We start from the raw sequence: 24,777 nt of genomic DNA, 5'->3' as shown, positions 1-24,777 counted from the left end.
AGGGCTCATTCTAATGAAAACAACAATTTGTAGTTACAGGTCATTATGCACTAATAAAAACATACTTTTCTACACCATAATCCATTTCTGCCAATAGAATATTTCACACTGCACATTTAATTGGTGAATTGTGAGTTGTTATTGAAACATTATAATGAGGTAAGTAAGGATTTGTTGCAATACTGAGGAACAATCACTTGCATATTTACGAATCTTATAGTGGATTTTTCATTTCAAACATTGATGATCAGTGTTCATGTGTGGCTCCTTTTTACAACTGTTTGTAGTACATAAAAGCATAAAAATGGTACAAGAAGCATGTTGGATTTGGACCTTTTACGTAATGACTCACATGGGTGTCAATCCACAATCCACAAAAAGAAAAATAACTACATGGAAAAACAAAACAAAACAAAACAAAAAAAAAAAAAAAAAACACCCAAATGTTGCAAAAAGAGTTTTTAGGCTAGGACGAGATGGAAAAAAAATGAATAACACTAAAGCTGAAATGCTAAAAAGAGTGATGGAAAGGGGTTTTTTGAATTAATGATGTCATATCAGTGAGAATTGATGGTCCAATCGTGGTGCACAGCTTTTCGAGGGTTGCTTTCGACATTCTGTAATGCCTGATCCAAAGCTCTTTTTAAAAAATGCTTCTCAGAATTCTCTGGGACACTTCCTAAATGCAAGGTGGACGTCGTCGGGGTGCCACAATTTCAGCCCTCGTTAGCCCACTGCTCATCCTGCTTGGCGCCTCTGAGCTACAAATAATACAGCCATAAATGGCAAATGGCTGTAAAGACGATGGTAATTAAAGCAAAAAACAAGTTAAATCTTTCCATCATGCTTGTTTGGATGCAGCCCCTAATCATGGCATAATGAATGAAAACACAACTTATTTTTGGCCAAAATTTTGTAAATGTGTATAACCTTTGCGTAATGTTTGATTGGTAACCCGTCTTCAGATCTATAATGAACTTTATAGTATTTAAAAGTCTGTCCTTCTTGTGAGAGTGAACAGCACTGAACTCAGGCTATTTCCCAGGTATTAAACGCTTTGCTTCTAAATTCCAGATTTCCCTTATGAGTGAGTCGTTGCTTGTCATTCAGTACAAAAAACATTAATCTAACTTCTATATTTTCACTGCATGGATTTCTGCTGAACAGTGGTGAGGAGGTGCATGAGATGCATTTTCTTGTGTGGAAGCTCTGTAGTACATACGTTCTTACTCTGCAGCTGACTTATTTTGGGATCCAAGAATGGAAAAAAACCTGAGAAATATGGAACGAGTCATTTTATTATGTTTTAAGTAAAACTGGTAAATCTTTACAAAGCAACACAATGCACACAAGTAAGGCTTATTTAAGACTTTTGCTCATGAAATGGTCTGGTATTGTAGTCTGCTGTCTTTCTTAAAATGTCTTTTTGCAGGTCTGTAATATTATGAAAATGCATTACCATAGCACTGTTTACACAGGTTACACTGTATAACTGCTAAAATTATCCACAAAGCACAACAAGAGAATGAATTTTTATATAACAAAATAAGGAGAAATAAAGCAATTTAACAGCGAATGTATAGCTATTCTCAGTATAAGTTCAGTTAAAAAAATCTTTAAAAATATATATAAGCAAAAGCCAAATAAGTAGTTCTGTCTGTGCTAAAATCGGCTCATGACCCTTATCACAGCATACAGTAGCTAGTTTGTGCAAACAGAAATGTCTATAGCTAGATGGAAACAAGCTCATATGCTAGTTTTAGTAAGCACATATGTCGTATGGCAAACCATCCACCACGTGAAAGTAAGAATGTTACCTCGGGAAATACTGCACAGATGTGTGGAAATAAACATGCCATTCAAAAAAAAAGTGTATTAATGAGTGTCCGTGCTTAGGAACATGTACAGTTTGAGTTAGTTTGAGCATAATAAACTATCTTGGTGGCTTTTCTATGTACATTTAGGTCCTGTTTTAAGGTTTTTGGAAATGTAGAAGGACATTGGAATAGGTTTTATATTTGAAAACACAATGTAAAAATCACGGAGTGAAGAGTATTATAATTGTATCACTGGTCAAACTGTATTTACAGTAGGTTTAAAATTCTCTAACCATATTAAACGCTTTCCAGTTCACTCTGAATACCAAACAGCTCAAATCAAAAACATCAGACCAGCCTAATTTGAATGGCACTTTGCAAGATGGAGTGAGACTATTGTACATGAATACAACGCGTAAATCCGACTCTTGCATTCTTCAGTAATGCAAGTTATTGGATGGACTGCATCATAACTGTTAGAACAGAACTTTACTTAATAGCTGCTGCTGTTAGCGACGTGGGGGCAGAGGCTGCATGTGCAGTGAATCGTAGGTGTCTTTAGTGGCGGTGCTCAGACCCTGGTGCAGACAGAGGTGAAGACATGGTGAGATAATTTGGCCATTGTTAATTTATGAATATTTATCAATACACTGTACTTTGTTAGAATGATGGGATAAAAATCTGAATGTGTGATGAATGCATCCGTGCTAAGAACATTTCTTCTGCTTACCTGGTACACCTGGTCATTTTGACGACGCTGTGGAGAGACACATAAAACGGCTGTCAGCCCATACTACACACTTTTTTCTGCCACTAAGCTCTGACCTGGTCTAGTTCCATTTCACCACGTTCCACTTCTTCAGCCTCATTTCAACACATCATCCCAGCAAGCTGGAGCTTTTAAGAGCTCGCTACATTCTTAGAAATGCAAATGCCTAAAAAAAAGGCAGTATAGATAACATTTTTACCAAAGAAGACTAAATTTACCAAATAGGGTCACTTGGGTGGGGGAACATATGATGGGGCCACATCTAATTTCAACGTGACTGATAAATAGCCACACACTAATTCTGAAATATAATCTATATGACTGCATTCCTGGATCTTATCCCCCTAGAAAATGTTACAGGTAAGTTGATCCACTATTTTACATCAGTGGATAATAGTGATGCATGTACTTCTATTAAGTTGTCCAAAAAAAAAAAGATTTTAATGGTTTAAAGATTACGGAGTCGGGGAGACCGTAATCGTTTGGTTTCAAGAGGATTTTTTTTTAAAGTGAATATTTAAACCTTTGCGGCATCCTAGATGGTTATACTGGATAATCACTTATTTCCCCCAGCTTTGAATGATGCGGTCTTTAGGATGCGGCGTGAGAGAGAGATCAAATCTTTTTGCGATCTTTACAGAGCTGGTGTCTTCTGTAGCTTTTCTCAATTAGCAGAAGAGTTTTTCCTCTTCGCATTTGTTCCGTTATTTGCAAATTAGACATTGTGCCTCCTCCTTTTTTCTAGACTATACCCGCCTAACTACTGAACAACCACTGCACAACATTTTGATGCCTCTCAGAAATCTCTTTCATCTAGGATTTATTCACAACTCATGGCTATAGATGTTTCTCCCTTAATAGGATCAAAAGTGCTTGAGAACATGAACTGGGATTTATCTTTATGGTGCTTTATAATTCAAGGTATTACGTTGAGTTCACAGATCCAAGTCTCAATTATCAATATTTTATCCTAATGTCTGAGATCGCTGTGATCGATGTGATGCTACCCCATGTATCACATGTAATCTAAGTCATTTGTATTTTTTTTGCCCTTCTCTACAAAAATTTTGGTTTGAGTATTTTCAAATAATGACAAAGGTTTTAGGTTTTAAAGTTAGTATGAATCCCTCTGTTGCAATATTAGGTTTTCCCACTGATCTGCCCCCATCCCACCGGAGCTCAGTCAGATATCCTTGCATTCACATCCTTATTAGCGAGACGTAGTGTTTTATTATTGTAAGTCCTTAAAACCACCTTCAGTTGCATGATGGCTCCGTGATGTTATACATTTTCTTAAATTGGAGAAGATTAGATTCATGATAAAAGGTAATGCTGCTGCTTTTTATGCTAAATTTAATTCTTTTCTTTTGTATTTTGATGCACTCCAGGTTATGCTGGCAGTTTAATTTTTAATTTTTTTTAATATAATTTTTTTTTATAAATGATCTTTATTTGATTTTTTTTATTGGTTTTAATTTCTTTTCCTTTTTTCCACTTTCTAACATAAGGTTGTTTTTATCATTGTATCATTTGGAAAGTCTTGGTTGTATTGGTGTGTGCGTGTGGGGGGTGTAATTAAAAAATAATAATAATAACCAGTGTATTGAGCTATTGGAGGCTATTTGTTTTATTATTTTATTATTATTCATCTGTTTGGTTCCTCAAATAAAAAAAACCCTTCAGGGCAAATAGGCACATTCAGCACATTCAGCACACAGGTTTTAGGAACTTGTTTTTTTGTAGGTCACACAAAACACACATATTCAATTCGACCCTCTTGAAAAAAGGGGGGGTTCTTCAAGTGTTCTTTAGTAAAGGGAAGGGTTCTATATACAGCCATGAGTTCTATATAAAACCATTTCATTCTTATGGTTCTTTGCATGGTCAAATTGACAGAGAATATGTTGTATATGGTTCTATATAGCACCAAAAAGGTTATAAGCTTGACATCATAACAATAGATGAACACGTTTTGGTACTACACAGAAATATTTTCATAAAGGTTCTTTATAAAACCATGTACAACACATCTCTATCAACCTGAAGAACCATTTCACCATGCAAAGAACCATTTAAGCATGAAATGGTTCTATTTAGAACTCTACATAAAACCATGAGGGTTCTATATAGAACCTGTTTAGAACCTTTGAAGAACCATCAGAGTGTAGCCTCTAAGATAGCTGAGCTTGAACTGATAAAAAGATTAAAAAAGATCAACTAAACTCACGTCTTTCTTCACTTGGATCTCTTTGTATGTGTCCTCTGTCTTCTTCTGCAGACGCTATAAACAAAAACAAATTGTTACCACTTTACTGCTGTTCTGCGTAGAAATAACTGATGTTAAATGACATTAGTTGTAGATATTAACCCCCCCAGCAGCCCCTCACACAGTCTTATTAGCCGTCAGTACAAAATGTCCCCAGTGTAACCTGACCCGCCGTGGAGAAGAGCTGGTCTCTAATGCCAGGAACTTTTCTGTTTTTCACTCTCAGAAGTAGAGTTTCGCAACTCGTTCACACTCCAGCTAAAAAGGCTTACGGTAATGTGGTGCTGATCAGAGGGGTCCTTACCGTATATGTGTCCTCCATGTCTCTGCGACCCTGCAAGCGGTTACACAAACAGTGAGTGAACACAGAGACTCAGAGAGGTTTTATTCTTCAGACAGAAACAAATTGGGTCCAGCCAAGTCATTTAGTCTGACCATCGCATGTGTCGCACAAGTGCTCGGGCTACACATTCAGATGCTGTGTTACGAATACTCACCCCGCGAGCTCGTCCACTCTCAGCATCTCTCTGTCTCAGTCCATCATAGGTGGATCGGACACCCTTCAGGTCCTCAATTTCAAAAAATAATATTGCAATAAATGTGAACAATCAGGAACAAAAAAAGATGAAAAATGCACTTTAATATATGCACTGCTCACATCCTCAGCTGTAGCTGTTGGAAGGAAACCTCCATTTTTTTATTTTTTTTTTTACATAATTCAAAATTGCCAGCTGCCCTTTGCCTTGCTTCAAAAATTCACAATGAATGGACCAATAGAAACGGCTCAAAATGACTTTGAATAAAGTCTTGTTACATTATTTGCACTGATAGCTAACAATGTTTTACTCCTTCAGAAAGTAAAAAGCACTTACTTGATAATCCGACTCCGTCTCTGCTTTGCCTTTGGGCCTGCAGAACTGGTTACAAAACAGACAGAAATTTAGTTGTTTTCATTTTCATTTCACGTTAGTTTTTCCTATATACTGTTTGACAGTTGAAGAAAAAAATGTTGATGTGGTTTCATAAATCTGACGTATTTGTTTTTTTGTACCAAACAAGGTTTACATGAGTAATTTACTGATTTCTTAAATCTACGATGAAGGCACAACAGCACAGTTCCCCACACACTTCATTCAGCTCATTGTCACTTAATTGCCAGGCGTAGAAGGGGTGTTGAAGCAGGGAAATCACCAAACTGTGCCACATGACTTTTGGGCATCCCTGATTTGAAGGAAAACTGAGTTTTTTATTCAGATGAGAGATCTTACACTAAAGGCCTTCTTGCTAGAGAAATGAGAAAAAGAAAAAGGTGCTGTGAGGTGTCAGTTTGCGTAGAAAGCGATGAAGGAGTCTTACTTTCTGACGTAGAAACAAGACTGTGATTATGATGCCGTAGAATAACAGGAAGATATCTAGGATGTAGCAGAATCTGGGGTCGTACAGTGCAGTTGCCTCTGTTAAAAAGAGAAAAAAAAAAAATCAAGTTTTATGTTAGAATAATGAAAACCAGCATTCACAACTGTAGTAACTCTGAATCCCATTGGAAGTCAATAACTTGTAGAGCAGAAGCAACACTGTACTGATGTGCTTTTGCTTCTAAAGACATGAGAAAATATATATAACTGACTAAGCATCGTGCTGGGCTGCCACGAGAAGTCTGAAAATGGTTAAAACACTGACACATTTAAAATTACCACTTATTCTATTAATGCCCTTTGTATTTATTCACATATTAGTGTTTCGAAGTTCTTTCTCCCCAAGTAAATAGCTTTTAAAACATTTTCTCAAAGGCCTAAGACTTTTGCACAATACTGTGTGTGTATTTTACATATTATATATTATAGCAGTTACTACAACAAAACCTCGAATCTCCAAAATGCTAACTTTACATGAGAAGGAAAAAAACCTACTTTACTTTTAATGTAAGTCAGTGGAACCAAACATTTTTCTGAGTCATTTTGGGCCTTTTCTTCTGGTTGATTCATCATAAAATTTACATACAATGTGAAATGGAGATACAAGTTTTCAGCGAGACGTATATACTTAATCTTGGACTCAAGGATTTGGAGAAAATATCTGACCAATATTGCAATCACAGTTTAAAACTTTATCAGTTAAGCTCCAGGCCTTTTTTATCCAACAATAAGAACAGCACATTTGGACTTGTGTACCAGAGTAAATGTATGTACTGTAATGTAATGTGAAACTTAAGACTAGATATTAAATTGCAGTATAAATTGCACTTTTTCGAATTGTTCAGCCCAGATTTCAACTGTCAAAATGAAACCCTGTCTGAGAAATGTATGTTCAAATCTATCCTACTGTTACTGTAAGTATTAAGTTGAGGAACTAAATGTACAGCTGATGTAAATAATATACGCATTCTGATTAGAATATTAAGAGTTGAAAAGTTTAGAGTATGGATTAATACACAGTATGTACTAAAAGTAAAATATTGAAATCACAGGTAACGTGATAGTTGAAAAATCTGGACGAACACTGAAAACATTTTCACCTGAGGAGCAAAATGTCTCTTTCTTTGCTCCTTTCCAAAATATGTCAATTAAAAAACTTTAAACAAACTTTAACCACTCAGGCACAGTTAAGGCTATTTTCATCAGCACTGAACATAAAAGGCACATTAGACCTGTGAAATGCTCCACAGCTCACACACAGACGCAGACGCAGACAAACACACAGACAAGGTGCAGAACAGTGAGCGGTGTGTGATCCACCAAGCCTCTTGCGGTCGGTGAGACTCGCACAGTTTCTAGTTCAGTGGTTTCCTCAGCTGCAGCTCTCAGAGATCAGGAGGTAAAGTGGTGTAACTGACTACGTTTGTGTGTGTGTGTTAGAGAGAGAGAGAGAGAGAGAGAGAGAGAGAGAGAGAGAGAGAGAGAGAGAGAGAGAGAGAGAGAGAGAGAGAGAGAGAGAGAGAGAGAGAGAGAGAGAGAGAGAGAGAGAGAGAGAGAGAGAGAGAGAGAGAGAGAGAGGAAGACTCATGTGGGCCATATTTATAATATACACCTACACATACTCAGACTGATTTTGGGGGAGATAACAGCACATATGCATATAAAAGAGTTTGAAAGGTGTGACTAACTTCTCTTCTTCAGATATAGATCTTGTGCAGTTATTAATACAGTTAATTGATGCAGTCAAATCTTCAAATGCTTGTCATTTTTTTCTGTCAACAATAAATACCAAGTATCTTTTTCCACAGAAGATGTTTAAACTAAAAATAGTGCAAACCCAGGTCTTTTTTAGTGAAACGCTGTAAAGTTCCAGTAGTATATAATGATATATAGTGGCAGTCACTTCATCTTCAATCGTTACTTTTCTTTTTTCTGCATTATTTGAACACAGTAGCCATTCTTTATATTACCGAACATTTCACGATGAACGGAGTGACAGCAAAATTATTCGGAATAAACTCTCGCTGCTTTAACTTATAATCATATATGTGTGTAAAGTGTGTGTCTGTGTGTGTCCCCAAAAATGTTAAGTGAAAATTTGTTTATTAAAAATTACTACTTTCTTTTTTAATGTAAGTCAATGGAACAGCAACAGCAGGTGCAGTAGGTCTTTTCAAATTATGTCAAATATTGAAAAAACGACAGAACTGGAGATTTTGGTCTGACAGCCAAAATATATCTAAAGAATTTTTCCTGTTTTTTGACAGCGGTGATGTTCATTTATTGAACACACGCAGTATGTATCACATATCTCCATTTTTCCCACATTATTTTAACACAGAAAATACTCTTTCTATTGTGTGAACATTTCGTGATGAATGGACCAACACAAATGATTCAAAGTTACTAAAACCTGTTTTACATTTACATTACCTGACATTAAAAGTTGAGAATGTTTGATACTTGATACTTAGGTAAAATAATGGCACAAGTAAAAATACTTTTTTATATATAAGTACAAAAGTATCAGGTCCAAAAACTACTTCAGTACTGAGTAACTTGCAGAACTGCCGCATAACTTCTTAATAAACCCGGCATCAGTCAGCATAGGAACTAATGTTTATTATATTACACTTTTTTTCCTTTTTTGGGATTCGTTAGGTCTAAAACCAGTCTTACATTTACATTAACTGACATTAAAAGTTGAGAATGTTTATGCCCGATCCTGTAAAGTGACTATTTTGGACATGTTGGGGAAGTGTTCATGTGCACTCAAACAGCTTTTACTTCGACAGCTGTTCTAAGAAATTTTTATTTAAATTTTCTGATCTCCCTCATGTAACTGTTTTACAGGGGTTTAAACTGTGTAGCAATACAAAAAATAACATTTTATATTAATCTTACTGTATTAAAATATATTTAACAACCAAAGATGAAAGTGCTCAACCATCACCGAACAGCCTTTAGCAGTAACAGAACTCCTGATCTGCTTCAATCAGAAGTGTTGCAGTATTTAAACCTGGTCTGGTAAGTTAGTCAGACATTAAAATGCAGGTTGATAGTTCTCAGTGAGCGGGGTAGGACATCCTCGTATAGAACCTGCAAGTCCACTAGTATCAGCTTAAATAAGCAAAAAAAACATTTTAACAAAAGTTGTTTTCACGATGTTACAATCTAGGTTCCTCCAGTCAGATCTTGAGTACGTACTGAGTATTACAGATTTTCAAGACTCAATACACTCGCAGAAAAAAAAAAAAAAAAAAAAAAAAAAAAAAATGGTACAAAAAGGTCACTGGGGTGGTCACTCAAGGGTACATTTCAGTACCTCAGGGAACATAATTGCACCATAATCCATTGAAATGAGATTTTCTAAATTGTGACTCCAGACACCTCGTCTCGCCTCCAGGCTTTTAAAACATAAAGCTATGAAAATACAAATAAAAACTTTTCACCTGGACAAACTTATTTAAGGTGCACAATTGGACCTTAAAACCGCTGCTGTACCTTTGAGGGAACATTTACATTGTTTGTACCTTGATGAAAGAAAAATGTACCTGCGCAGTGCTTTTATTTCTATCGGTGTAGAAAAGCTATTATTGTGAATATACAGTACTCTGCAAAACTCTTAAGTGATTGTTTAAAACCATTGTTGGGCAATAACCCCGTTTTTGAATCTTAAAAATAATCTAATGTTACAATAAATGCAAACAAACATTAATGCTGTAAAGACCAACCAGAATCTGTTGATTACACCAAAGTGGTCGACATCTTTTGAGCCATTTAAAAGAACACAGCTTTGGCTCCAAATCCCACCGCAGTCACTGTATGAATTGGTAAAACTCCACCACCAGCACTTTAGTTCAATAAAGCTTTTATTAATCAAACCAGGTACTGGATGTTAACTACAGTTCATACTGGGCTGCCCAGTGGAGAGCTCTGAAAATGGTTCAACACATACATAAATAAATCAATTTTTGTATGAATACTGTCTGTATTCACCCTAACATTAGTGTTTATCTAAGAATATATATATATATATATATATATATATATATATATATATATATATATATATATATATATATATATATATATATATGCACTGCCCAGTTAAACAGGTATTTAATAGAATTCTCAAATGCTCCACACTGTACAGAGACCTATTCTAAATACAGACTACAGGCACACTGAAGATTTATAAAAGCTCTTAATTCATTCACTGTCAAATGTTTGACGTGGGCTGGAACAACAACATGCTTTTCCGCAACTGTAATGCGTTCAGGGAGAATGCTTGTTTAAAGATTCATTCTCGGATCTCATCCGCCACACCGGCTTGATTAGAATACAAAACTTTCTAAACACTTTAAAAAGTGAAATCATTTTTTGTAAATCATTAATAACGAATAACTATATGAGACTTATAGAATAGAATAGAAATACTTTGAAGTTTTTCCATTTCAAAAAGTTTCTCAGTTTGCAGTTAAACTTCAAGTTAAGTTTCAAATCTTTGAAAATAAATATAGCGTCAACAGTTTGTGATATTTCCTTTAGAGCAACATTGTTAGAACAACATTGTCAACAACAACAACAAAAAGGCAAACAAAAAGAAAGCTCACTTTTAGATCATTAAAATAATTAGAGGTTTAAAGTGATACTAACTAGCAGATGGTTCTAAATTATATAACACACACACACACACACGTATCAACCAGTCCCTGTAGTTACTGAATAACAAGCTTTAGTATGTAATAAGCGTAGGATTTTAATGGGTTAATTGTGGTTAATTTTTCCGTTTCCTTTGCTACAAATTATGTTGACTTTTATTATATGTATAAAAGTTACATACACATTTATTATTCTACACATTATTATTTATATCTCGTACATAAGCTTCTGCAAACAGTTCTTTGTTACAAATTATGTTTACTGTATTGTTCATAACTAAGTCACAAGAGTTCTAGCAATAAACTCTCTTACTGGGAAATATGAAGTATGAAATAAGTAGCCACATCCACTCACAGGCCAGTGGAGCCTCTGTGGTTTCCTTTTTAATCGGTTTTCTGTGCAAAAGTGATTCTGTCTCAGATAGTCAGACCTACGTTCCACTGAACTGTTCTTCACATTACCTAATAGGAAAAAACCCTCATACTTCATCGTCTGATAACTTTCAGCTGGTTTGTGAAAAACCTCACAAGATTAAACTCAGTATCAACTCTGGCTGTATCTTTGAGTCTTCCCTTAGCTTTGCATATGATGGCTCTAGCCTGTGTAAGCTGTGGTCAAGTATAAACTTCCCTTTCAACCCACCACAGAGGTGTACTGGTGTGGTTAAGTTTCCCCTCTTATAAGCAACCTTAAGACAGCTGCACTGAAATAAATAATGCAGAAAAATACATCTACAGTGGGTGTCTAACCAGAGTGTGGTGGCATAAAGACAGCAAATGTTACAGTATGACACCGAAGACTTGAGACTGAGGACTACGTCCTACTGAATACGAGATGCTTTTCCACAGATATAACTTCTCAGGCATGTTTAGGGGCTTCTGCCTACTGATTATCTCCATTCACATTTGTGGAATACAGATCTCTGGAAGCTTCACAAAACAGTTAACTACCATCAATCTACATAACATATCCATAAAAGTCATAAACCATTACCAATGAAAGAACAGACGTAGCTCAGTACAACCGGGTCCCATTTTCTTCATACCCTTTTCCTGAGTAGAGTGGCAGTCGCACAAGCATCTGCTACGCTACGATTAGGTTTCTGCTGGTTTCATCATTTTTGAAATGCACAATATAGGCAAAATAAGCACCTTTGTAGAACCCAGGTTCTCACAATTTAACCGTCATATCTTGGAAAAACTGAACGATACATTTTATTAGAATGTACAAGTCGTTAAGCACTTAATTGCATGTCCTCACATACGACCACCAAACTGCTAGCAGCTGTAAAGCATTCGCAAGACAGGCCATGATAAATGTGCTATTGCTATTTGGTGAACAGATCTTTGAAATAAACTACATACAGGACGAGAAACAAGTGACTGTCCTCCATTTACGATATTTCAGCTAATGTAAGCACCACTGCTCCGCATTGTTCAGAGGTAGGTAGTGTGGCCTTAATCGATACTCAAGTAGAAGTATTGATACTTGGGTAAAGTAATGGCACGAGTACAAGTACTTGAGTAGAAGTACAAAAGTATCAGGTCCAAAAACTACTTAAGCACTGAGTAACTCACAGAACTGCTTGGTAAACCCAGCGTCAGTCAGCATAGGAACTGAAGTTTGTACCAAAGTACAGTCCTTTACTCACCAATATACTTCAGTAAAAGTATTATGATTTGAAAATACAGTACAAAATTCACTCATATTTTACATAAGGACGCATACTTGAGTAAATGTAACCAGATACTATCTGATATTAGAGCCCAGTTAAGTACTATGCACTGCAAGCTTCAGAAATAAAGCATTTGCATACCAGCAGCTGTACAACTTAATACAGCCTTTAATTTTTCAACTAAATGTACTAATGATAGCAAACCAAGCTGTTAGCAAACTTGCCAAGTTGATGTATTTGCAAGTCAGGCCGAAATGTCTAATTGTACTTTATGATGTTAACATTGAATATTTTATGGCAAAGCTCCATAAGCATTTTTTACTTTCTCCACTTTTATCAAAATGCACTACAACTAAATATTGACTGTAGTGAGCTGATTTGGACGTGCCAGCACAGAGAATACATGAAATTGGATGCTAACTTACAGGCAACAAAAACCCCATTCAAACTCGTATCAAGTCTCAAGGCTTCACAATGTTTCCGATTTAAACGTTTTTGCAATCCTCAGTCTCCTGCTGTGTGGGCTGTAGGTTTCACTTGTAAAACAAAATTGCTAGATATTATTTATAGACGATACACTTCATTCACACATCACATCTTGTGCCACTAGTTCCATTGACTTGTGTCTGGCTGGCTGGGCTCTTCTTCCACTCAGCCATAAAAAAAAAAAAAAAAAAAAGCATGCACACTGGCAATAAGTACAAAGGCCCTGAACAAAAAAAAAAAAGACAGAATACACAAAAATCATTGAATGACACATTTAAAATGTTTAGTGGGCCACAAAAAAATAAAACACACAACATCTTTAAAAACTGTTTAGCTTTCAAAAAATAAATAAATAAACCACTTTAGATGGCCCATGTGACTCAATGTTGTCCTCACTGCACATTCACATTAGCTGTGCAATCAGTCTTGCTGAGGTAGAGAAGCGAAGGCGAACTATGAAGAAACCACCACCGTCTCATTTGGTGTGGCCATCTCAGATAGACCATATATCAGCTACAGGAAACGTAGTCGCTTTGTTGCTGATGTTCCTGTAACTAGCCGAACCACACGGACAGAGACAATCATGTCCGACTCATCGTTACTTGATTTATTCAATGTTGCACATAAAGTGATTATGTAACACATCAGAAAGAGACGGTGAAGAAAGAAAACGACTTTGTAAACGTAGTTTGTACGTTTACGTTTTTGTGTATCGTTACCACTTTCCAACCATCTCTTTTTATGCCCCTTAAAACTAACATTTGACCTTGAACGCCCTCTGTGTGACTAGTGTGAATAAAGACTGAAAACAGTTTTCTGCTAAATCTGTCAGAGATTCTGTATCAAGTGATATGTTTCCTTTTTGCTATCTGACAATGTTTATCATTCTGCTGAGTTTCAACACAACCTGGGGGTGTTTTATTGAAAATGAAAAGTCAGAAAATACAAATGATGTCACTGACTGTAAACTGACATAGAGACGCCTACAGAGACAATGACATTTTCCTAAACATCAGCAGCGTAGAAACATATATGTGGAAAAATACAGTATATGTTGTTTTGCTTGAATAAGTAAGTTCTGTATATAATGGTCACGAAGCCTGGATGAACATGAAGAAGCTTGGCAGTTGACCTGTGACTGTAACACTGTACTACTGTATAATAATTATGAACTGTTATGTACGATTAAGTAAATTAAGTGGTCTAAAAGGACTAAACAACATAGTAGAAGCTACAACTCTTATTTGGTGATACACATCTTATGGTATATTGACCAGTTGTTAAAAACTGGGCTGCTAATAACGTGGTGCGCTTTTTACATAGGAAACCCCCTCAGAAAAAAAAAAAGAAAAAAAAAAAAAAAAAAGCAAAAGACAAACTGGATTACTTTTGCCCACTGGTTTTATAATGATTAGATTCAGGTTATGTGGTTTTTATCACTGGCTTTGGCTGTTCACATTTCACAAATAGCAGGCCGGTCACTTATTTTTAAACTAATGACATAAATGAGGTTGACGAAAGGTCATGAGCGTTTAAATTAGATGCTGTAATTATTTCTAGGCCATAAGAGTTCTAGTTTTGAACCACTTTTTCCCCTGTGCCAATGTCGCTTCACACATTAACAATTTCTGGCAGTACACCTGTACCCACATTCAAGCACACCTGCAAATTTGTCCTCTTTCACCATTTGTTCTATTCCAAATTTCTTTTAATACTTAGACGTTGATTTAAAAATAATAGCGGTTAACATGTAACTGTATGTCTTTTCTGGACTGTTTGTTGTTTAGGAGGTGCAGTCGCTCAGATGGCGACCCCCTAGTCAACTGATATTTCCGTCATTTTGTAATTAAAAATCTACTTTGAGAAAACTACCAAAACAAAACATTCACAGTTTTAGCTTCTGTAAATTACCGAGCCTCTGCATTGGGGTGGAAAAAAGAGAAAATAAACACTGTATGGAAATATGTCTTATCTTCTCGAGTGTTCTCTAACTCGTGTAAAAGTGGGAGAGGTGCGCACCTTTTTGAAACTTCTGTAAACGTGTTTACCATATGAGAGAGATATCGTTCTTTTAAGTTGAGTCGCAGTGTTATGGCAAAGGCAGCTTTATTCATGGTTGCAGATGGAAAGTGCCCTCCTACACAGAGTTCCTCTCTGAGTAATGACAGCAAGGGCTTTACATTTGTTCATCTTTATGACTGATCCAGGACCAGATACTTTGACTTGAATCCTAACCTCAGCCAACGGGTTGAGAAACTGCTGAGCTGCTCTCAGAGGACCACAAAAGAGAAACTTCATTGAGCAGCACGGAGCAGTAGGCCTAGCTGCTTTTTCTGCTGTGCATGGCAGATTGCTGGACACAACCATACGGAGTCCCAGAAATGACGCCGTTATGAGAAAAGAGAACAAATGACTGTCACAAGACTCCAAATCTTTCACTTCTTGTTTAGCTAATGGGCACGAGGAGGTTGAAGAGTGGGATTCTGCATTAGGCACTGCATCGAAACGTTTACATGAATACCCATTTAAACACTCTCTTACTGTTCTGATGAATTCAACACTACAGTGGATGTTCAGGAATCTCAAAACTAAAAATCTTCATTGTTTAGATTATTCGTAATATCATTCATTTTCCTTTGCGTCAAGCAGAAAACACTGCAGTTCAATATACTGCTGAAAAGTACTTATAATAACACCTACTTAACAAAAATACAGGATTAAAGTGTCGACAAGGGGACATTTTGTGCTGGTGAATTTACAACAAATGTTAAGGCAGAATACACAGAGCACCACCACACTCTGTGCCATTTTCTACAACTTTTAAAAAGTTAGTGATCTTTAGAAAAATGATAATGACGATGGTTTTTAGCATATGATACGAAGGGTTTCGTAAAGAAGCTCTTCAGGAGTTTAACCTGTATATAAACCTGTCTTCTTTGGAAGTTGACGCCACTTTAAAGCAGCTAACAAATACTGAAGCGTTCACAAAATGGAGTTGTAAATTCCTCGCAACGTGAATAAATGCATACAAAGAATGAGGAGTTATGTATTTTTAGGAATTTTCGGCAATTTTTCCAAAGCTGTTAGAGTTAACGCAAAGCAAGTTTGTGTTTATCGTACTTTAAAGAGATTTACAAGTAGAGTCCACTGGATTTTACAGCTTTTACACACAGATTTTAGACAATTTCATCTTGAGAAATGGTGTTAAACATCAATCAAGGTCACAGCTCAGACCAAAATACAGATGTGAATTAATGAAAAACATGACGCATAAATTTTAATAGCACTGAAAATGCGTGTATGTTTAAGACTGTACGCACATGTATGTTTTTGCTCTTAATCTAGATTAAAAAAATAAAGTGAACATAAATAAATCTTATAGTAATAGTCTTATATTCAGTCTTACTGAAAAAATACCACCAATATCAACTCTATCCATAGAACTTCTCTCAAAATCAGTTGTTTTTTAAAACAGATGTCCGAGGACAGAAATATCATTTTAGAATGTTTGTAGAAAGTACGCATATCATCATTGCACATTACGCCTACAGCCTACGCTTAACTGCTGTTCAAAAATAAAATATATGAAGTTGAAAAGGTGGAGATTGGTAACAGATGGAGATTTATCTCTCAGAATTAACATTACAACACCTCCATCATACATTCACAAAAAAATTTGTAAGGAATTAACAGATGCAATTGTTGTTTTCACTGCAAAATTCAAAACAACCGGTCTCAGAAAAGTACTGGTAATTTGTCACCATTCCCTCATGAATTCAAACACAAAGGCAAAATAATGCAGAAACCACATAAAACGGCCTGGCGTCAAGCAGAGCGAAGGCCCTCACATCACTGGAAAAGGGCCTAATGCTCTCACTTGCACACAAAATCCCAAAGACCAAGTGTTTATTTGTATCATCTTTCTCCTGATTATCTACATTAAGATCACATTCGCTCAGTTTTCACTATTTTAACTATCGGACTGGATATTCTTACAAAAACGAAGCAGATGCAAGATTAAACAAAATCTCAACAAAAATGGCTGCCTTTAGTTACGCGACCCAGCTCTGAAAGCGGATGCTCTTTGCATACATTCAATGTTCTAGACCCACCTCAATCTGGTTCTCTTTAAATGTGCTTTTCAATAACCTAATCCAACCAAATCCTAATCGACATGCCTGATAGTGGGAAAAAAATACTCTGTAATTTCTAGGAGTTCGAGTAGGAGGTCAAGTCATACCTGCAGGAGAGAGCATTAAGACGAAGAAAGCCAATGCGCCAATCTTCTGATGCCCCATATTTCCTTTCCAGATGTTCTTGAGGTTATCTCTGGTCTTAGTCTCTTGGTTACCTGGAAAAGAAGTTTACCAGAAACAATCCCACCAAGTCAGGTCCCAGGTTAGGCGTTTAGATGTTCGGACAGAAGGGAGCAGTGCTGAAAGTCCTCTATGCGCAGCTGTGCTGCGGGCCTCAGTGACACTACTGCTTCTTTGAAGCTCCGAGCTCTCTCTGGTGACAGGAAGTGGCTCCTGTGAGCTCCACCTGGTGATGCAGACGGCCCACCTACCCTATGACATGGCTGCCACTGAAGACTGAAGCTTTGTGGCCTGCTTTCTGTAAATGCCTCTGTTGCTGTTGGGGTACTGTCGTCGAGAAGGGGTGGGGGGGCCATGACACAAGAACAAACCAGGGGTCTCCCTGCAGAACTTTCTTAGCTTTGTTCTTTGCCTTTGTAAAGTTTAAAAAAGCGGAACCCTCCGGCACTTACGGTGAAAACGTGGTACAGCAAAATGTGCATCGGCAACTTTATATTAGAGAGAACTTTTGTTTGCCAGCACTGCAAACAGCTCCTGGCTCACTGTAAGCACAGGAGTAAGGAAAGTGATGTGTAAAAACAGCAAGACAAAGTGAATTCTTTCAAACACACTTTATTTCAACACACATGCTTTGACCCAGACTTTGGCAAACACTTTCATTTTGTTTTTAATAAAAATAGATCTGTAAGAAAAACAGCATTCTTGAAAGATTTTCTTTCCTTTGGTTGCCAGATATTAAGGCCTAAAGGAAAAAGAACTAGACTAGCTAAGAAGATGAAGAAGAAGAAGAAGACGAAGAAGAAGACGAAGAAGAAGACGAAGAAGAAGACGAAGAAGAAGACGAAGAAGAAGAGAAGAAAAATCCCATGTGCAAAGTGCAAAAACTGATCCTGGATCATATTATCCTAAAGAACACTGATCTATGTCAGGATAAAACAACTAAACAACAAAGGCCTGTTTTTAAGTAATGACTGAATTATTTAAAAATATAGCTTTCCATTACATACAAAGCACAGATTTTAAAATATAATTTGAAAATTACATGAAGATGATATGAAAAGTTTCAGAATCAAACACAAAATGAAGCAACTGCACTTGTGACCTATTGCGCCCTTAAGGTCAGCCATTTCATAAAATTCCCTTGATCTCTTAGAGTCTTCTTAATCACATTTACTGCAAAACACATCCTGGGAAAAAAAACAAAAAAAACCATGTAGACACAAAATTACAAATACCCATATAATGATAATAAGCTACTTTGTAACTTTGTAGTTAATAGCTTGCCATAGTTGTGATTTATAAATATTAGGTTGTTTTGCTAGTTGCTATAATTTCTACTACCTGATTGCTGGTATATTATCTTAGATGCAGTATTACTAAAACATTCAAGGATTAAAGAGGCATTCCAGGAAAAAGGTAGCCATTGTTACATCTGTTGCCTACTACAGTGGTGTCAGAATAGCCCCAAGAGTGAGATTTTCTGCTTTAAAGACTAGGAAAGACTCCTGCTGATCATGTACAGTACTGTGTAAAAGTCAGAGACCACCCTTCATTTGTTAATTTCCAGTCAGATCCATTCCAGTTCCATTGCCATTAAGTGCAAGTTATTCATTTTTCAGTATCAGGAAAAAAAAAAAAAAAGCAGAAAACATTTTTAACATGACATTACACAAAAGGCAATAACTAAATATATCAGATCAGGTTTGATCAGTATTTAGTTTGCCCACCATTTTTCTTTGTTACAGCATGCATTATTTTTATTAGTCTCACTTTCAATTTTTCAAGGAAACCACAGAGGTATTTATCCACTCCTCCAAATTTCAATCTTAGACGTTGGTTGTATTTTCTGCTTCTCACAATCCAAGTATTTCCAAAATTAATCAGTCCATTTCTTTTTGGGAACACCAGCAGCTTCTTTGTTTGAACAACGGCTACTTGGCAGATACACATCCTTTCACACCCATAGTCTGAAGTTGTCTTCTCATAGTGGAAGAAACACTGGTGTTTTTTTTTTCAGATGCAAGAACAGAGCTTGATTTTCTCCTCCATCAAAGATGACAGCTTTACGTACAGTGTATCTAAAGTTGACAGCAAGTTCTACCAGGTCAAGACTTCCAGAGTCTTTTTAGAACCTTTTGAAATTTTTCCTGTTTCACTTTTTTCTCTCGACTTTCACCTTCCTTCACACAGTTGGATAATCTTGTATCTAATCTCTTAAAAAAATGCCTCCTGAAAAATTAATAACTTTTAGTTGATGGCTAACTTGACTGGAGATGAAACAAAGAGTGGTCTGAGATGTTTTTACAGTGCTGTATCTTAAAGTTGGGAGGTACATTTGAAAAACTGCAAGCGCTTTGGGACAGAAGCATTTAATGACTGTTTTTGGAAGGCTCCTTTTAAGTAATTTTGCCTCTAGCTGCTGTGAAACTACAATATTGAAAGAGACCATAACAGAAACACTCACAGTGGGCATATGGGGTGGCTTTATAGTAGTCGTCAGGAGATACCATCTTCACACCACCAAAGTAGTCCAATACCCAAACCTGGGTGATGTTCATTTTAGCAAAGAACCAGTTGTGATCTACTGGCCAATCAATCATCTCAGGATGTCTGCTAAACAGCGCCAACTTTGCTATTTCAGCTTCCGTGCCATTCACCTAAAGATAAGAAAAGAATGTGACACTTATTCAAAATTTCACTAATCCAAATTGATATTAACAATTCTGGTAACACGATTTAGTTTTTTAATAAATGTTAAAACTTTCCTTTGTCTTTTTTTTAGGATCACACAAGATGGTTACTTTTGTGATTTAACTCACTGCATGGCATTTATGTTGTGTGTGTGTGTGTTTGTGTGTTTTTATACCTCCTGCACAGAGCCAGAGAGGATGATGTGGGCACACAGGGGGCTCTGTGGGTCATAACCCTTGTGCTTACAGAAGGGGGTTTGAGCTAAAGACACAGACATGGAGGCCTGAGGATTCACCTGTTGAACACAGTCACAATTTGAACTGCTGTAATGAGAGACAGACTGCAAAAGGAACATTTTTCTGTAAGTTTACTGCATTTAGAAGAAGCACATAACCAGAACGGTTGTGCTTTGTTATCTGCTTGGGAATTTTGTTCTAAAGCTAATGCCAACTGGCCACCCTTGAGTTGGACACAGAAATTACACGATTTTTGAAGACTGTATGGATGTTCAGACAGTAATTGTTTGTATAAGCAACATCTGAGTGACATTTAGATTTATCCAATATTTCAGACCAATATAAAATGTATTGCACTTCGAGAAAGAAGAATGTATAGGTGGTGTTGGGGTCCTGGGGTAAAATATCTGCATTTTTTTCCATTTTACTGCATTTATAACCTTATAGAAATCAATGGTACATTTCTCCATAATACTAATGCAGGTGGGTGTATTTCCCAGTTCTTATATTGGGATATGTAAACGGAAAATATTAGAGAACAATCCTCAGACTGGTTTATCCTTTTTTATTACATTTAGTATCATCTTTCTATTATTATTATTATTATTATTATTATTATTAGTAGTAGTAGTAGTAGTAGTAGTAGTAGTAGTAGTAGTAGTAGTAGTATAGACTTCTCATTACTCATTACACTGCTGGGGATAGTTGTGGGTGAAGTTTATACTGCTGTCTATGTTATACATAACTTTGATATAGTGGTTTAAAAAATTAATAAACATGCTAATTATGACAGCAAATGGTTACATAAAACCCAGTGAAAGCTGTCACATGGTTTCAGCCGTTTACGTTGGCTTGCTGGGTACCGTGAGTGCAGATAAAGACCAAATCAGTAGAAACAGTCTTGCTGAGCTCTGAAAAATCGCTGCGTCACGGTCACCACTTAAAACCAGCTGAGTCACCCGAGTACAGTTCTACTATAGTAAGTTCTAAGTAACTAGAACTTCTACAAAGTTTTAGAGAAACGTACAGAATCAGAATTGTTCACAGTGGTGGTGACAGGAGCCAGACAGTTTAAGCGTTTAATGAACAGAAAGTTACTACATGAAACTGATATAAACATGCAGCCTGACGCCCGACACACTGTTCTATCATAGTCTTGAGATCTTTTGGGCTTCTTAAAATCCATTAATGGTGGAAAGCTACACGCAGGGTGTTATAACACACAGTAGTCCCTAGTAACACTTCAGATGTTCCACTGTTTTACCATCATCTACGCTGCATATAAACACTCAGAAAACACCTGGAGGTTCTCTGGTGGTTTTGAGCAGTACAGAAATTGGTTGTATCGGTGTTGTAGACACTGTGACTCCTTTCAGGACGAGTCAGTAAGTTTCTCTACAATGAATCACACATTTCACACCAAACCTCCCTGAATGACTTTGTTTACATCTCAACCACTGAGCTGTGCAGACGCTGAGATAAATCGGTGGCGTCCTCCTTTCAGTGGAGGTGTGTGTTTGTGCTGGTACCTGCAGGTCCTGCACGGAGATCTCCATGTGTGTCAGGTACATGTAGGGGGTGCCTGTGCCGTTACCGGGGGCTCCGTCGCTGATGGAGAACGCGTTTGAGAACGGCTGTCCCTTCACCGGCTCGTGTGTGGAGATGGTCGCCATCGAAGCCCAGTCGCACCGGTTCACCACAAACCGCGCCATCCGCGCCACCTCCTCGTGCGGCGGGATTTTAAAATCATTCGCCCGGGCGGTCGCGAAGGCCAGAGGCAGCAACAGCAGCAGCAGTGCAGGGGTCATGATAACGCTCCTCTACACCATGTCAACAGCGACAATGTTTATGTCCGCCAGTGGTCATATGACCGCAAGACCGGGGACGCGCATGCGCATTCAACGCGCGATCTACAAATCGTGCACACGTGTTTTTTTTTTTTTGCAGCGGTAGGATTTACTGATCAGCGTCTTCAGACCTGTTACTCAGCTATTCCTCAGTGTAAAAGCTCTCTGAAAGAGCCTCTAAGGTGACATGGCGATTAGTTTTAGTAACTCGTGACCCCAATATAGTAAATCATGCTCTCCATTTAGTAATTTATGGCCTTCAAAAAGTAATTCGTGTCCTCAACACATTAATTTCTGGCTTCAATATAGTAAATAATGCCCCTTAATATAATAATTTGTGGCCTCAATATAGGAATTTGTGGTCTTTATGTATTAATTTGTAGCCTTAATATAGTAATTCATGGCCTCAAAATAGCATTTTGTGGCCTCAATATAAAAATCATGTCCTCAATATAGTAATACGTGACAACGCCTTATTAAAAAATAATGACCATGTGACAAAACTGAGCACGACTGGGCGCCATTTAGTCTTTGAAACTTTATTTTCAACATTTTTACTGTTAGAAAACCTGCTTCAAAAAATCTGTTAAGCCATGTCAGTAAAATGTCTCAGACTTCATTGCAGACAAAGGCTTAAATGAGAAACAGTTGAAAAGTTGAATTTTTTAACACAGAATTAGCAAAAACACAACTAGTACATTAACTGGTGCTGTTGCTAATATCATGGGGCCCATTAGGGACGTTCCTCGTGATCTATGTAGTTTTATTATGTACAAAATTTACTTTCAATCCATAAATATGTAATTTAGGGAAAAGGATTGTTCCTTTAAAATGACATTACAATGTAAAGCTGACATTACAATATCCAGAAAATCTTGGGAAAATTTGGCTGATGGAACATCCTAATATTCCATAGGGGTGAATGTGTTCAGGTAACGGTTGAATAAATGAGTACAAAGGACATTTTAAGTATGAGCCATTAAATGATTTCATACATTAATACTTGTATTTAGCGTCCTTGTGCACTGGAACAAGCAAACAAATACTGGTTTACCTTTGTTTAAATGTCTTTTACTGTTTCTGTATATGTTTGTAAATGTTAAAGTGCTGATTATCAAAGCTTAAATATGCAGGTTATGTTTGGCTTGACCTGCAGTCGCCATTATCATCTTCTGCAAATCTCTACTCCCATTGGTTCTAACTGATCCTCACCGTCCAGTCACTGATGTGGCATGATTGCACAGGTGAACATCATTAGGCCAGCGCCTCCACAGTATATGAACCTCATGGTCACGCAGTGATGTCAGTCATTCCTGTTTGATTGCTGCTGAACTGCCTCTGAAAGGTAAGTGATTTTCAGCTTTTTGTTTGTAGACCAAACCAAATGGTTTTAGATTATCTTTGTCATATCTTTTCTATCAGAAGCTTAAACACTACTAAAATAACTTTTTTTTTTTTAAACTTGTGCTGTTTTTCATAGTTTTATTAATAGGTCAGTTGTGGGGAAGACTAAACCCTGCTAAATCTGCAATGCACCAGTTAATGAACAAATGTGGCTAATACTCTTAACATGGCAAAGTACTGGCTACCAGTCCTGGTTGTGGAATGTCCCATTTCTTAGTTTGAGTGATGAAGACTGCGTTTAACTTCTCCTTTAACGGTTCAGCAAAAAAGTGGCTTCTTTCCCTTAAGCCAAGCACTTAATGCATATGTAGTTGTTAAAATGATGTGCTGCAAAACCATGTAAGCATGTCCACATGTCTAGTCTTATTCACACAGTGCAGCTGATCTGGGGAAGCAAATTTGCCTGTCTCTATACTTACAATGTCTTTTAATGCAGATCTGCTAACATGTCTGGCCGTGGAAAGAAACTGGCTGCTGCTACCAAGACCAAGAAGTCAGTGTCCCGCTCAGCCAGGGCAGGTCTTCAGTTCCCTGTGGGTCGTGTTGCCCGCCTGTTGAGGAAGGGGAACTATGCACAGAGAGTGGGCTCTGGAGCTGCAGTCTACCTTACAGCTGTGCTGGAGTACCTGAGTGCTGAAGTGCTGGAGCTGGCTGGTAATGCCAGCAAAGACAACAAGAAGCTGCGCATCGCGCCACGACACATCCAACTAGCTGTGAGGAACGATGAGGAGCTCAACACACTCCTTGGGGGAGTCACCATCTCTGAGGGAGGTGTACTACCAAATATCCAGGCCCAGCTGTTGCCCAAGAAAACCAAGGGACCCAGAGAAGCTGACCACAGTAAAGAGATCCAGTCTCAAGAGTTTTAAGAGCTTGTATTGCCATTGGCACTTATTTTAAAGTATTTTTAAGTTAATAAAGTGTTATTAAATGCTATGTCGACTTGTCTGTGATTTGGCTATCCTTAAAGTAGTATCCAGTGTGTGTGCATCCGATGCAAATGATTAGCTGTGCTCCCCAAACTAAGCAGCCAACAGAACTTCCAAGCAACCATTTGTTGAGCAGCTTCAGTGGAAAACGGTGACTATATAAATACTACTTAAATTCCCTTAACCACATCAATCTGAACAAAGTCTAATCTTCACTGCAACAAGACTGACTCAAAGCACAACTTATTGATGGCTGTCTAG

The 24,777-nt window shown here is 37.2% G+C and overlaps 3 protein-coding genes across 3 annotated transcripts; 1 reads left to right on the top strand and 2 right to left on the bottom strand.

Moving 5' to 3' along the window:
- Positions 1 to 1,280: 1,280 nt before the first annotated feature.
- Positions 1,281 to 17,611, bottom strand: cd247 (CD247 molecule). The gene is made up of 8 exons (XM_017701833.2): positions 17,334 to 17,611; positions 6,209 to 6,306; positions 5,725 to 5,769; positions 5,350 to 5,421; positions 5,157 to 5,186; positions 4,814 to 4,867; positions 2,548 to 2,574; positions 1,281 to 2,395 (listed from the first exon to the last, which is right to left on the bottom strand). Exons 1-8 carry the CDS (start codon positions 17,389 to 17,391, stop codon positions 2,327 to 2,329), a joined length of 453 nt encoding a protein of 150 aa, XP_017557322.1. The 5' UTR covers positions 17,392 to 17,611; the 3' UTR covers positions 1,281 to 2,326.
- A 394-nt stretch (positions 17,612 to 18,005) lies between these two features.
- Positions 18,006 to 22,205, bottom strand: creg1 (cellular repressor of E1A-stimulated genes 1). The gene is made up of 4 exons (XM_017701834.2): positions 21,866 to 22,205; positions 20,276 to 20,395; positions 19,874 to 20,066; positions 18,006 to 18,596 (listed from the first exon to the last, which is right to left on the bottom strand). Coding segments are annotated over exons 1-4 (594 nt in total). The 5' UTR covers positions 22,145 to 22,205; the 3' UTR covers positions 18,006 to 18,594.
- Positions 22,206 to 23,432: 1,227 nt separating this feature from the next.
- On the top strand, positions 23,433 to 24,523 carry LOC108429813 (histone H2A, sperm). The gene is made up of 2 exons (XM_017701835.1): positions 23,433 to 23,528; positions 24,024 to 24,523. The coding sequence occupies exon 2, from the start codon at positions 24,034 to 24,036 to the stop codon at positions 24,454 to 24,456; it is 423 nt and encodes a 140-aa protein (XP_017557324.1). The 5' UTR covers positions 23,433 to 23,528; positions 24,024 to 24,033; the 3' UTR covers positions 24,457 to 24,523.
- Positions 24,524 to 24,777: the final 254 nt, after the last annotated feature.

Source organism: Pygocentrus nattereri, chromosome 12 (genome assembly GCF_015220715.1).
Source record: "Pygocentrus nattereri isolate fPygNat1 chromosome 12, fPygNat1.pri, whole genome shotgun sequence".
NCBI classification, from domain to species: domain Eukaryota; kingdom Metazoa; phylum Chordata; class Actinopteri; order Characiformes; family Serrasalmidae; genus Pygocentrus; species Pygocentrus nattereri.
Note: the sequence above shows the minus strand (reverse complement) of the source record. Positions and strands in the feature narration are given on the sequence as shown.

What these genes read in the sequence shown, in the direction of transcription:
- cd247 (XM_017701833.2), bottom strand. Translation starts at nt 17,391, where the DNA reads ATGGGGCATCAGAAGATTGGCGCATTGGCTTTCTTCGTCTTAATGCTC. An exon ending in TCTTGTTTCTACGTCAGAAA is followed by an intron (nt 5,770 to 6,208) that starts GTAAGACTCCTT and finishes TTTTGTAACCAG; the next exon opens with TTCTGCAGGCCCAAAGGCAA. An exon ending in ACATGGAGGACACATATACG is followed by an intron (nt 4,868 to 5,156) that starts GTAAGGACCCCT and finishes TTTTGTTTATAG; the next exon opens with CGTCTGCAGAAGAAGACAGA.
- creg1 (XM_017701834.2), bottom strand. Translation starts at nt 22,144, where the DNA reads ATGACCCCTGCACTGCTGCTGCTGTTGCTGCCTCTGGCCTTCGCGACC. An exon ending in TCTCCGTGCAGGACCTGCAG is followed by an intron (nt 20,396 to 21,865) that starts GTACCAGCACAA and finishes TGTGTTCAACAG; the next exon opens with GTGAATCCTCAGGCCTCCAT. An exon ending in TCTCTGGCTCTGTGCAGGAG is followed by an intron (nt 20,067 to 20,275) that starts GTATAAAAACAC and finishes TCTTATCTTTAG; the next exon opens with GTGAATGGCACGGAAGCTGA.
- LOC108429813 (XM_017701835.1), top strand. Translation starts at nt 24,034, where the DNA reads ATGTCTGGCCGTGGAAAGAAACTGGCTGCTGCTACCAAGACCAAGAAG.